Source organism: Chelon labrosus, assembly GCF_963514085.1.
Source record: "Chelon labrosus genome assembly, chromosome: 17".
Lineage (NCBI taxonomy): Eukaryota > Metazoa > Chordata > Actinopteri > Mugiliformes > Mugilidae > Chelon > Chelon labrosus.
Window position 1 is genome coordinate 8946578 of NC_140350.1, and position 14181 is coordinate 8960758.

At 42.4% G+C, this 14181-nt stretch overlaps 2 protein-coding genes across 2 annotated transcripts; one reads left to right on the top strand and one right to left on the bottom strand.

The window, feature by feature from the left end:
* Positions 1 to 1051: 1051 nt before the first annotated feature.
* Positions 1052 to 7915, top strand: slc37a4b (solute carrier family 37 member 4b). The gene is made up of 9 exons (XM_084565161.1): positions 1052 to 1457; positions 2511 to 2743; positions 3823 to 4069; positions 5525 to 5677; positions 5763 to 5848; positions 5923 to 6036; positions 6117 to 6182; positions 6277 to 6415; positions 6516 to 7915. The coding sequence occupies exons 1-9, from the start codon at positions 1310 to 1312 to the stop codon at positions 6680 to 6682; spliced, it is 1353 nt and encodes a 450-aa protein (XP_084421287.1). The 5' UTR covers positions 1052 to 1309; the 3' UTR covers positions 6683 to 7915.
* Positions 7916 to 9230: 1315 nt separating this feature from the next.
* Positions 9231 to 12582, bottom strand: hmgn1b (high mobility group nucleosome binding domain 1b). The gene is made up of 6 exons (XM_084564388.1): positions 12371 to 12582; positions 10857 to 10880; positions 10665 to 10694; positions 10530 to 10571; positions 10323 to 10430; positions 9231 to 10237 (listed from the first exon to the last, which is right to left on the bottom strand). Exons 1-6 carry the CDS (start codon positions 12386 to 12388, stop codon positions 10190 to 10192), a joined length of 270 nt encoding a protein of 89 aa, XP_084420514.1. The 5' UTR covers positions 12389 to 12582; the 3' UTR covers positions 9231 to 10189.
* Positions 12583 to 14181: the final 1599 nt, after the last annotated feature.

Consider the following 14181-nt stretch of genomic DNA (forward strand, 5'->3'; position numbering starts at 1 on the left):
TACAGAACAACAACCCCACAGTGTTTTTTTTTTTGCCACGGTGGCTCAGTCAGTGCGCCCCCTCCCCTCCATACCCGTTCTGCGCGGACGCGCTCAATGACCTGCAGACTCATGAACGCGCGCCGTCCTTCTGCACGGATGGGATCAGCGAGAGGGACGCGAATGAAAGGTAACCAGCTTTACAGGCATTTCCTCGCAGCGCGCTGCAGTAGCATGGTGCTCTGCTGCTTCAGAGGGCGCAGACCAATCGGCGCGTCTCGCTTTACGTCGGGGTTTAGTGAAATGCAGGCCTGGTGGGCACCCAAACACACGGACTGCCCCACGAATCAGTACGCCACGAGAAACTCTGGCTATTAAGCAGCGACGTCAGCAGGGAGATTTCTCCTGATTGAGGAGTGAAGCTGCTCGCTGAGGTTTGTTAGTTCGCTGCAGGCGCCTCGACAAGCCACAGTTTAGTGAGTCCAGCTGGTTCCACGGGGCACGCACTGTGCTCCATTTAAATCTGATAGCTAACACGGACATAGCGCGAAAGAGTCACTGTCACTGACTAGAGATGATTTGTACCTGCCATTTAAACTCCTCAAAAATGTCTACAACCAGGTCAGACTCCTAGGTCTTCAAGTTTCCTGACATGTGATATTTTGAGGGCTGCTGACTGGAGCCCTCAAAGTTAAAGAGTCAACTCTGACATTTATATGACAGCCTGCACAGACCAGGCTGAGCTGCTGGTCCAGCCTGTCACTTTATCCTCAACCTGCAGCTGCTAGTGTATGAAGGTCTGTGAATAACAAGGCAGCTGGCCTGACGGACTGTCACTGCTTCACTACACCACATCAGGAAAAACAACTCCAAAGTCTGTGTTATATCCAACAACTCCAGCATAATGATGATATTCTGATCACTTTTCTGCCCGTGTAACCATCAAAACTAAGAAGTATTGACTATCTGCAGTTCTGAAACCGTTTTAACTGCTTCTGTCTAGTGATGCATGTTATTGTGTTCTTATTTTCAGGCCGGTGTGACGATTCCTTCCTCTCGTCTTGCTCCTACAAGCAGCAGCCTGCAAGAAGTCTGTTGCAAAGAGTGTTTCTCCTCATGGAAAATACTTCCTCTGTGCAGCCCGGCCCATGCTACACCTTGTTTCATATCACCCACAGCAAACAACCACTCGATAGCGTCCGCTTTTCACTGGCTGTAATCTGCATGTCAGAGGACCAAAACACAAGACAAGACTGAAGAAAAGACTTTGGAGAAACCTTTTATTTTTTTTATTTTGTTCGGAGAAGTTTTCGATAAATCGGCTGCAACAATGGGGGCCACAGGCTATGCCTACTATCGTGTCGTCATCTTCGTCTGCATGTTCATCGGCTACTCGCTGTATTTCTTTAACAGGAAGACCTTCTCCTTTGTCATGCCCTCTGTGATGGAGGAGATAGAGCTGGACAAAGATGACTTAGGTGAGGCAAATACATGAACTGCGTGTGTATTTCCTTTTCTTGTTCTTGGGCCTGGTTTAAGAAAAGCTTCTTTAAGCAGTATTTAAGTCTATAATAAGTCTGTTGTTTGAGGAAAGGATTGTGCAGCAGTGCCTCAATCTGGCTTATTGTTCTCACCTGATCTGTTACTGAGCTCAGATATTGAACACTGATATTGTTGGACTGACCCCCGTCCTCCCTCTGGTTGCACATTGGGTGTATTGTCTTACTCACCTTATTGCTATATTGGTTCAGCATTACTGCTATGCCAAACAAAGTTTTCTCATGGCCTGAGTGTAGAGTTGCTAATAGCTCAGGAGAAATGAACAGCCAAGGAAGGTACTGGACACGGTCCATCTGAAATACAACTCAAGGAAAGACTGCAGCCTTGCAGGAGCCCTGTCAGGGCCTACGTCGACACAATGGTGCTTTAAGCAAAACGCTAAAGTCAGCGTGCTAACATGCTCATTACAGGTCAAAGGTCAAATAGGTTTTAATTGTCATTTCAACCATGCAGTAAATAGTGAGATGAGAGGATGTTCCTCCAGGACCATAGAGCTACATGGAGACTGAGTATAATACAAGGGACTGAGAATAAAGTGTGCAAACTTATGCAGACAATACAAAACAGTTCCCATGGTGCAGACAGTGCATTATGACAATACTAACATGCCGATGTTCATAAGACAAAGACATAAGAGTTTGGTTTAGTGAGTGGGCATGCTAACATTAGCTCGTTACCAAACTCAGGGGTTTGGACCAAAGTCTTTAGTTCATCCCCTGTGGACCATGAATGTCGTTCAAATGTCAGCCATATAACAGCAAACAGTTGTTGCGATATCTTAGTCTGGACCAAACTCACTTTTTGTTTTATACATTATCATAATGAACCAGTTCATGTGTGCTAGAAGGTGAGAATTTTATCTATTATCTTATTGATTTTCAGTGGTTGGGATGCATAAAAATCTTTCAGCCCTCTTCTTTCAGTGTAATTTCTGTTTGTGCATGGCTTTAACCTCTATTGTGTCCCTGCAGGTCTGATCACCAGCAGCCAGACCATGGCCTACGCAATCAGTAAGTTCATCAGTGGCGTGCTGTCCGATCAGATCAGCGCCCGCTGGCTTTTTTCCATCGGCCTCTTCCTGGTGGGGGGCATCAATGTAGTCTTCTCCTGGTCCTCCTCTGTCTCCATGTTCTCCCTGCTCTGGTTCATCAACGGCTTGGGACAAGGCTGTGGCTGGCCCCCGTGTGGGAAGGTGCTGCGTAAGGTAGCGTCACCCTTTGGAAGTGTAATGTTCTCAACATGTCGACTGCAGTTATTCTGGGCAACTAGTGAAAGGGTGTAACACACTGGGTTTTCACGCTAAAAACATGCATCTGTCTGTTGGTGGTTTGTTGTTGTTAGAGGAATTCTGTTCCTTGCTGTGAGACAGTGATGAGCAGCGGTGAGAAGATGTCAGGCAAGAGTGGTAATGCTGGCCGTGGTAATGGTTTGAGAAATTAAAGGATTGCGCAATAATCTGTCAGGTCTTTTGTATAAATAGCTTTGGGAATTGCTGTAAATAAATTGTTGGGTCATTGAGGTCTCAGTGCAGTAAATGGTGTGAGTTGTAAGCTTTCAACGTCCATATCGTTGAGCAAACCCTAATGCGTTCTGCTCTCAGGGACAACTTGAGGCTCGTAAGAAGCTGCCTTAAAAGTAGCAGTGTTAAAAAGCTGGGGAATAAATAGGCTTTGGCATGTGTTCAGCCTGTGGTAGAGGATCAGATTACAGGAGAATGTATTTATAGAGGATTCTCAGCAGATCTTTCCAAAAGAATAGTAACTTTTACCAAAGGTGTTTTCCTTCTCCGGTGAGAGCAAGTCTGTTCAGCAGCTGAGTTAACATCCACACACTTTGGATTAACACCGTGTTAAATCACCCTGTGGCTGCCTTAAGTGTTCGCCCAGTAGATTCTCATATAACAAGTTACTCTGCTGGATCGGCAGTGTGAGGAATGTTTATGACCGCCTTAGCTGGATTACATCATGAGTACATGTGGCTCTGATGCCATTTCTCCAGAGGCTGTAAAATAACAGAAAAAAGTCTGAACAGTGCTCCACTTTTTAAAGAGAAAGCGCTATAAATGCAAAGTCTGGTGATCACTGGCTCAAACCTTTTGAACACTGTGCTACTTTTTCCTCAAATCTCCCATCAGCATGTTTGTTTTTTTTTTACCATAAATGTGGAATTTATTAATCCGTATATGAAAAGGAATATAGATCTGCCTTCTTTGATTCTGACTGGACTGTAGGATTTTAGAAATGCTGACTGGCCTTTTCTGCTGTGTGTTTCTTGTTTCATCAGTGGTATGAGCCCTCACAGTTCGGAACATGGTGGTCCGTGCTGTCCTGCAGCATGAACCTGGCTGGGAGTCTGGGTCCACTCCTGGTCACGGTGCTGCTGCAGTACTACGACTGGAGGACTATTCTGACCATGTCTGGCATCTTCTGCGCTTCCTTCTCATTCGTTTGTCTGGTGTTCGTGAAAAATGAGCCCAAGGACGTGGGCCTGCCCAGTATCGAGGCTGCGGCCAAGAAGGGGGCGAAGGGAGGTGAGCAAAGCAACAAGTAGAGAGGCATCTTCCTGTGAGATGGTTAGAATGCCAGTCACATGGTGATATATTAGTCCCATGTTGGTAACAACATCCCAGCAGTTGGTCCTTTGTGATATTAATGAGTAAAGTACCTACTGGTATGATGAACCTTTGGTAACTGCCGAGTCCTATGTCCAGCAGGTTTGTATCTGAAATCATAACCACTATGTTTGAGAGTATAAGCACATCCACTATGTTGCGTCCTCAGTATTCCACAAAGGAATGAAAAAAGTAATATCCATGATGACTACTGGTGTGTAAAGTGTGTATAAAATCTCAAAGAGTACTACTCATCTTCATCATGCAGCATGTGAAGTGGTGAATGACAGACCAGGAAATTAGAAGGATCAACCAAACACATATTTAGGAGTTAGGTGGAGTAGACTAATATAATTAATGGAACAATAAGTCAGTTATCACAATTTGAAAAACAGATGTATTCACAATCAGCCTGCAGTGACAGTAGGAACATTTCAGTAACCAACAACAAACACAGCTTCTAATTACAGTTGTTGAGCCAAGTGTTTTCTTTTTTTACGAGAATCTCTTCCTCTCTTCCAGAACTTGTGGTCATAGCTGGGTGATAAGTAGGGATGTCCCAGTTGGTATCGGGAGAAGAGTTGAAGCTGTTATAGCTGCAGAGGGTGGACCGACATCATATTAAACCCTATTGATTAAGAATGGGATGTCACTTGAGTTTATATGCGTGTAAAGGCAGATGAGCCATTACTTTTGGCAATATAGTGTATCAAAACTGCCCAAAAAAATGAAAAAGAAGAAGACGACTGCTGCAACAACAGCAACAAGCACTGAACACTGCGTTTAAAAGAAGAAAAGTTTCCTAAAGACAGAGTCAAGCTGAAAAATGTTCCAGAGAGGGTTCCAGAGTTTATGATGCTGGATGGCCAGCACGTTTCTGAACCTCTTGACACTATATTAACCATGACAGCCCAATTTATTGGACTTAATCCAGTTGCATGGTACACACATGATCTAGGAGAATGCAAGGAAGACAAGAAAAGACTTAATGACTCTCCAGCGGAGGAAATTTATGTAAATTTATGTATAAAGATCAGATCAGGACTCGGAACAGGGAGATACTCAACATTAAGAGATTGGTATCGGATCACTGGGAACATAATTTGACTGTAATAATAAGCGTTTTTAAAGATGCTTTATACAAAGTCTTTACCCAAATCTGATTATTGTCACCAGAAGATGGCAGTGCCTTTTGGTATTTTCACAGTACTACCAGTATCACCAAAGGACTACAAGATACTCTCTACAGATGTAATCTTACAGATTGGATTTTGACGGATCTTAGATGGCAACATCATGTGCTGCACATGCGGTGTAGAAAATGTAATTATGCTGTACACAAGGCCAATCTGTTGCTGTGTCTATTCTCTCCAGGGAACAGTGAGAGCACCCTGAGTGAATTCCTCCTCTCTCCTTTCCTGTGGGTGCTCTCTCTGGGTTACCTGGTGGTGTTCGGGGTGAAGACAGCAGCCACTGACTGGGGGCAGCTGTTCCTCATGCAAGAGAAAGGACAGACCGCTCTCATGGGTATGCACTTAAATTGCTGCTTCTCACTTGGTTATCACATAATGTGCCGTGTTCCGGGTGCTGACATTAGCTGTGTTGCTAACAGGCAGTACCTACATGAGTGCCTTGGAGGTGGGAGGTTTTGTGGGCAGCCTTGCGTCAGGCTTAATCTCAGATAGATCCGTAGCCCGGGTGAGTAACACAAACAACGGCGCTTATGTATTCAGTTTCAGCGTTTTAAAAATCCTCTCTTTGCCTTTCTCCAGCAAGGCCTGGGCACCCATGGCAACCCTCGCCATGGCCTGCTCATCGCCATGATGGCGGGCATGTATGTGTCCATGTACCTCTTCAGAGTGACCATCACACCTGAAATCCCAGAGGTAGTTTGACAGTTTTCTCTCATCGCTGTGGAAATGCTGCTAGAAATTAAAATATTCTAAGAACTCGTGTCTTTTCTCAGGAGGCTCCTCTTTGGGTCCAAGTCATTCACCCTGTGTCTGTCCTCATTGGCGTGTCGGAAAAAGAGGTACACCATTTCAGAAAAGCTTTTTGGATGAATGCCCTCTGCGGTATACCATCGGATTTCAGAGCACTTCACATTTTCTTCTGGTCTTTCACAGATTTGGATCCTCTTCCTCGGTGCTATGTTTGGATTTTCTTCTTACGGACCAATTGCCTTGTTTGGAGTGATAGCCAGCGAAAGTGCCCCTTCAAACTTCTGTGGAACCTCTCATGCTGTTGTGGCTCTGATGGCTAATGGTAAGCTGCAGGTTCACGTGACCAAAAAAAATAAAAAATTACTGTTGTGTTTTATTGTTGATGCTTCCCTGTGGCTAAACAAACTCTCTATTTGTCACAGTGGGGGCTTTTATGGCGGGGCTTCCCTTCAGCACTGTTGCCAAACAGCACAACTGGGACATGGCTTTCTGGGTAGCCGAGGTGCTAATGGCGATTGCCACCGTTGGGTTCTTCCTTGTGCGCAACATGCGCACCAAAATGGGACGGATCGCAGAGAAAATGGACTAATGTCTTGGAATGAACCAAGGTTCAGTGCCCTGTTTGGTGACTGGGATTCTTCCATATGCAGGATACTGTACATTAATGCAACTCCAGTTTGACCAAACAAGACCACTGTCAAACACAGACTACCATGAGAAATTAATTGGGTTGATTTAGATACTCAGGGTCAGTGTAGATCACTACATCTCTTTAAATTCACAATCAGATAGTCACAAGTAGATTTTATCTCCGTATAACAGCACAAAGATGCAGTAGATCATAATCGTTCACCACAAGCTCATATCTTCATGCTTCCACTTAATGTTAGAAACCTTGTTGTCCTTGGAAACACTTTATGTTAATGAAAACACAAAAACCGGAGTGTGAGTGGATTTTCCTGAGATAAATTGTGCTGTTTATTGCACACCCTGCCTTCAATGGAGGTGAGTTACAGTATATTTAACTTAACGAATGTCGACCATGGGGTCTGTATGTTCTAGACTACTTGTCCGGGTATTTGCACAAACTTGTAGCACGCGTCATTGTTCATTTTACTGTTACCATGAGTATTTGTAAAAACTTAACAGGTTCATTATTTCACTGACATGAAGCCATTAGAGAACATGTTATTTTTATACACCGTTGTAGACTAAATGATACAGAACAGCAGTTTGATGCAGTCTTCTAAGGCACTGTCAGCTTTTCTGATTTTTAAGGATTAATGAATCTCCAACATTTGCTGCACGACAGCTGATAATGTTACTGCCATTGTAGCTGTGTACGGCAGTTACAGTGCTGGATTATATACTGTTAAATAACTCATCTCAAAAATCTGATCTCTGTTCTACTGGATTTGTACATTGGACTTGAAAGAGTTCTAATAAATGAGAAAAAAAGATCTAATAAATGAGAAGTTCACTTAGTCTTCTTTATGTTTATCTGTAAACTGTCTGAAGTCCCACTTATCAAATGAGATGCCATCCAAAGCTGTTTTTTTTTGTTTTTATTATTTGCCTTTATTGTCTGGGTTTTAACTTGCCAGCCGCCCGGGGCCTTTCTATGTGGAGTTTGCATGTCTTCCCTGTGCCTGCATGGTTTTTCTCTTGCTTCCTCTCACCGTCCAAAGACATGCCTGTTAGGTGAATTGTTGATTCTAAATTGGGTGTATGTGTGCATGTGAGTGTGAGGTTGTTTGTCTTTCTGTGTTAGCCCTGTGATAGACTAGCGACCTGTCCAGGATGTCCCCTGCCTCCTGCTAAATGTCAGCTGGGATGGGCTCCAGGTTGGGGATAGGCTTAAGTATACATGGTACTAGATAATGGATAAATGGAGGTATGGAAAACATAAACTGCTGTTCCAATATTTAGTCGTCAGAATCCCTATTAAATATTAAAACACCGGAGTTGCTAATCTTGCTTCTCTTAAGAGTACATCATAAAAGCAGGATAAATAAAGACAATGATACTAATACAATTATAAATGTCACATGACTGTTAGCTAGAGCTAAGATGCATTTATGTGTACACTCAGCTTATTTGTTGTGGATATTTAAGTTGATCAGAGAATGAATTCGATGCTTGCTTTTTAAATTCATATATATATCTATCTATATATATATAGATAGATATATATATACACACACACACACATATACATATAAAGTCAATATTTGTTTTTGACAGATTCAAATGGACCTATCATAAATGAATTTGATTACTTGGACTAATAAGTGCGTATGTTACAGATTCCTCCATTCGCTGTCACATGAGAGGGCTTTAGAAGAAAACAGGAAATCAATAAAAGAAATTTATGAAGTTATGAATTTGTTGACACGAACATGCGGTCTTTATCTTTGCATTTAAAGGCTGCAGTTAAAGGCAGGTGGTATTTCAGTCATAAGCAATGAGGTTATCTGGTAAGCGGTTAAATGCTGTGTGACACATAAACGTTGTTTCAGCTGCGTCATATTAAGTTCAATCGGAATTTCCTTCTCTACATTCCTCCTCACTTCCCTCTGAGCCCCATTGGAGCCGGTAGAGAGCACGCTGCAGCGGCTGCGTCGAAGATGCGCAAGGATGCACAATATCAGTTTGTTTACAACTGTTGTTATTGTCACTGAGGAAACACGATTCTGGCAAAACTGGTGAAAAATAGTCGCCAAACCAGAAAGAAAACAGGTCAGTGTAAGAAAAAAAAACAGCTGATGAATCAGTGGGCTAACATGCAGCTGTCCATGGTGCTGAAGCTGGGCTCTCATCAGCTTTTATTGGGACAGACCTGGTAAAATCATTATTTTAAGAGATTCAGTAAAAGTAATAAACCATAGACTTGACATAACTCTCTCTCACAAGTAAACATGCCATCTTCAGATGATTTAAGGGCTCTTTAATATATGAAACCAAACACACAATGTAATCAATTTTATAATCTGATCATTTATATGCACCACTACCAAAAATAAATTCACAGTATGTATTTGTCTACTCATTCATGGTTCTTACCTCTGGTTTAACAGCTTCTACAGTGTTGTGTCAGCACCCATAACAACGAAGTGACTTTTCAGAGTGAAACAGCATAACAACTACCAACTGAGTTTTATTGGTTTGTTGATAACAATCATCACACAGGTACATCTATAAACAATTAAAAAGAAACTGCACACTTGTACTTGATACAGATACCTAAAACCCACATGAATATTGCTACTGCTGGTATGCATTTGACATTTCAAATAAATGTACAGTTTGTCTGTTAGCCTTTAAGATGCCAGGTTTTAACGGTTACATACCTCATTAGCTTGGCTAAGAAAAAACAATTCCATTTGTATCATCCTTACAATGTACCTTTACGCACTGCATATAGAAAGATTGAAAACCTTTTTCACAGCAGCTATACAAATTTATTGCAATGCTATCACAGAACAGAGACACAACCAATACACGCGATGCACAGTTTTGAAAGGGAAAGATCTGGTACTAGGGATTTTAGGTTTATTGATGAGATTTGTTAAGAAAACTGCATGAGTACAAGAGTTAACAAATAGGAACAAAGCTTACAAACATTCTAAAACACTGTTTTTCATTATAAACAATAAAACAATGAGTTGCCCTGTGACTTTTTCCATCCCCACCCCAGCACAGATTACAGACACTGTCCCTTATAAAGCATATGGAATGTAAGCCACGCAGGCAAGCTCTTCCGGTTGTTTCCCCAGCTCCTGTGAATGTCATGCTTGCGTGTTGACACGGTAACCTGCCCTGCGCCCTCCCTTCCTTCACATTTAAAACTGAAATAAAATCCACTGACAAGTTACAACAATGACCGCAACTCATGGCGATGCAAAATTGTGGGATGTGATGAAATTCCCGTCTCCAAATTGACTTCTTTTTTTTTTCTTTCATTAAAAAAAAGTGTTCTCTACAATCAAACTACTAAAAAACCTGTATTTAGAAAATAGTTGATAAAAATATTCCCCTGAATTGTACAAGAAAAGAGGTACAGGGAGCACTGGTAAAAGACATGACTGGAGAGATGTTATTCAGCTGCCTCATCTTTTTGATCAGCTACATCTGTAGCGGGTGCCTGGAAGACAAAATTGAGGGTGTTTACGTTCCGTCAAGGAGATGAAATTTTGTGTATGGTAAACACGTGGCTTCACAAGCCTCACCTCATCCTCAGCTTTGGCTTCGCCATTCTCTGCAGGGGCCTCTGGTGCTTTCTCTTCAGGCTTGGCTTTCTCCACATCCTTAGCTTTCTTAGGCTTAGCGGGTGCCTTCTGCAAACAGAAACATTATCCATATTACCCACAGCGATAATGAACAGCTGAACAACAAATGACTGAATCTAATCAGAAGTAAACAAAATAAGTTCGTACCTTTGGCTTAGGTTTAGGCTCTGCCTTTGCAGGGGCAGGCCTCTGTAGAGAAGAAAATAATTGATGTCAGAGCTGAGAATGCAGTGAACAGCGAGCATTTTTTTTCTAAGACAGACAGGGCTTCTATGTACTTACATCTTTCAACCTGAGAGATCTCCTCTTGGGCTGCAGAGTGAACAGACATGGAGATTATTTTTAACATTCAGTCTCAGACAGGGGCTCTGACTGATGGGATGTTACTGACCCCTGGTGGGTGTGCACACTGTTTAATTATTTTTAAACACCAAAAAAAAACTAAAAAAAAACATAATTGAGATTAATCCTTACCGCTGAGTCTCCTCCTGCAGCTGCCTGTAATGTAAAAGAAAATAATAATCAAGTTAAGGAAGCTGTCTGGGCTCTGATATGCAGGGCTTAATTGGTGGTGGGAGTGGGAAGGGGATTTAAGTATTAGTTATGTAACTCAAAAGTGGGTGTTGCCTGACAGAATACTAGCCTATGGCTGCACACACAGCTTCATATATGATTTAAGTGAGAGAGCCAGTAATTTGATTGGTTGATTTCATTGTGATATGATGGAAAATCTTACACAATGGGTTTGTAGCCTGAAAGAATTTATATATATGTGCCTGTTAAAACTACATTACATTCACCACAGGTTGCTAGCAAAACAATAAAGAAATAAAAAAGATGGCCTTTGACCTGCTGGACTGGTAAAAGTCAGGGTCTGGCGGGCTGATATAATAGCATAATGTAGTTAAACAGCGGCATGTGGCGGTGCTCTCCTCTTGCTCCTGTTAGTGATTTGCCTACTGTATAACACCGGTGAAGGAGGGGGCGGACTCCGCCTCCTCACGGCGCATCCATTCATTGGTAATAAATGGGATTGCCAGTGTCCGGAGAAAACGGAGCTGCACAGTCAAGCGTTCCCGCCATTAATTTGAAAAAGAGTCACTCCGAGATGCTCAGCGGCTCCGTCGGTCTGCTAGCAGAATCTACTAGAACCCCCAGCAACAGGAGCTGCGCCGCGCTGCTGACGGAGGCTCGCCATTGCATAACCTACAACTGGCCTGAGCCGACGGCACACAGACAGCCAACGAGCTAGCACGACGGACGCCTTCCAAGAAACGTTTTCACCGAGGAAAATAAACACTGTCGTGCACGGGCGCACACAGACACGCGCGCGCGTATGCTAGTTTTGCGATAGAATGACGTATATTAAAGCAAATTAAAAGTGAGGAAATAAAGAGGGAAAAAAGCACAAGCAAGACACGGTGTCCACACAAAACAACAACAACGACATAACAGCCAACTCCCACCGAACAATGTTATTACAGTATTCAACGTTTTTAGCGTCGCTCTCGTTTTCTCTCAGAGAGAAACTTCAGCATGCAGCGTGACGGCCCCCCTTCGAAAACAATCAATATGCCGCCAACTTTCTCTGCAGAAATGCTTTCTATCGACACACAGACCGACTACTTCTTCGTCGGACACTGCAAGTGAACGTATTTTAACGCGAATACAGCTGTGCATGTCACCATTACCGCCGTAAAAAGAAAACCCCGGCACACGGAAAACCTCCGGGCACAAAGATAATCACTGCACGAAATAGGAACACCAAGAATCGACCACTTCACAAAATCAAAACAGACGCTACACAGCCACTAAAACCCTTCGCTGCAAGGCACAGCGTGGCCGACATTCATTTTGGTAAACACATAAACTGACATTTGTAGCAACATTTCAACAACTCTGACCGCAAGCTGTAAAAAGCCCATTTCATAAATTGTCGGTTATAAATACTGTATCACTGAATGCATTAAAGATATCGGTCTACTCACTTTGCTCCTTTTAGGCATGGTTGGTTTGTATGGGGTGCTTTTTTTTTTATAAAAAAAAAGAAAAAGAGCTAAATGTTACAGGATACAGGAGGAAATACAGTGGTATATTGTGGATAAAGCTGTGCCCGTACAGTCTAATACAGCGCAGCGAGACGTTAATGTTCCATTGGAAGAAAAACTAGCTCAAACCGGATTGGATTCTCCCCCTCCCTCCCTATTCAAACCGTTATAGTTCCTGCCTGATTGACGGCGCTGTGCCCCGCCCCCGCTGCACGCTGATTGGACGACACGGTGGTCAGTAACACGATTTCAAATCTGTGCTTTTACCTGTGTGGATACGTCACACGTCAGTCAACAAATATGGCGAGCTATTTGTCTTTCTGTGCAGCCATCTGCTACAACGAGGCAAAATTGTCATTACAGCTGCCTTCCACCTTGCTTGGAAATGCTTTTGTTTCCCCCTTCATCCCTGCAACATATTTACATGGCATTCCTGAATTTTGCACATGCATGCGCGTGAATCCAAACGCACTGACTAGTGAATGACGCATATGTGGCATATGTTTTTTATTTTTATTTTTTCTTGCAGAAGATTGAGAAAGGGGTGTGTGCTCCTCTGGCCAAGTCTTTGTAATTTAGCTCGCGAAAATGGCGACAGGATGCATGTGTGCACAGTTCCTTTCGTGTGTGTGCTCTTGTGCAACCTCCTCGGGGTGAAGTCTCCGTCCACTTGCACACGATGTGCGTGCAGTCCAAATATGACTTCAGTGGAAACAAGTGCGGTGGCTCTGTGCTGAAGTCATTTCACACTTTTCAACGCGGACACATTCATTCATTTGCCCCAAGTGAATCACTCTGCCTCTCATTTCTCCACTGCCCCGAGTGAACTAGTCCACATGAGTAGGCCTGCTGCACAGATCGCAAATAATAAACGCTACATAATTATAAATATTTATGTCTCATGCTGCAGTTAATACAGAAAAAACAAAACAAAAAAACAATTTGCTTCCTTTTCGTGCACTAAATGAGTTAATAATTGAGAATGAATTTTTATTTATTTAGTTGCAAGGGGCAGACAAGAATGAATTAAAAATAATAAGCATGCTCCCTGTTGGGTTCTCCTTATATTAGAAAATTGAGTGCTGTGTCTTGTCAGAGCCTCATATAAATATTGTTTCGCTCTTTTTGGACCATATTATATATAAAAAAAAATACTATAAAGGTGTAGTCCACAAAAACAAAATTAGAATAGAATAGAATGCCTTCAGTGCCTTGTCATCCCAACCCTATGCAGCAGGTGCGGAACAAATTATGATTACGGTCCTCCAGAACTGTGGTGCTGTATAAAACAGAACAACACAAGTAAAGTGCAAGTGTGCAACAAATGCAACGGCGCAAAAATACAGCAGACAGCGCAAGACAGTACACTGAGACAGAAAATGCAATGTAATTATCCAAGACAGTACTATACGTTAAGGAGCAGAATAGGCAAGAACTGAAAACTTAATTTGTCCCTGGGGGGTAAACAAGACACTTTAAAATACAAAAATACTGTTCAAACCATTCATATGTGGTTGCCATGTAAACATGGCTGTATGAATAAACGTATTTTAAACACAGGATCATATAGCAGAGGGTTAACACATTGTGAAGATAATAATAATTATTAGTAAACGTAATGACTATAGCAGCTGGTTATGGAAGTATTGTTGTTCTGCAAGTTGCTTGTTGTTTTCATATTTCCTTTTTTGGAAATTTATGAATTTTTGATACAATTTTGCTCAGAATCATGCACGGGCCTTCTCGTTTCT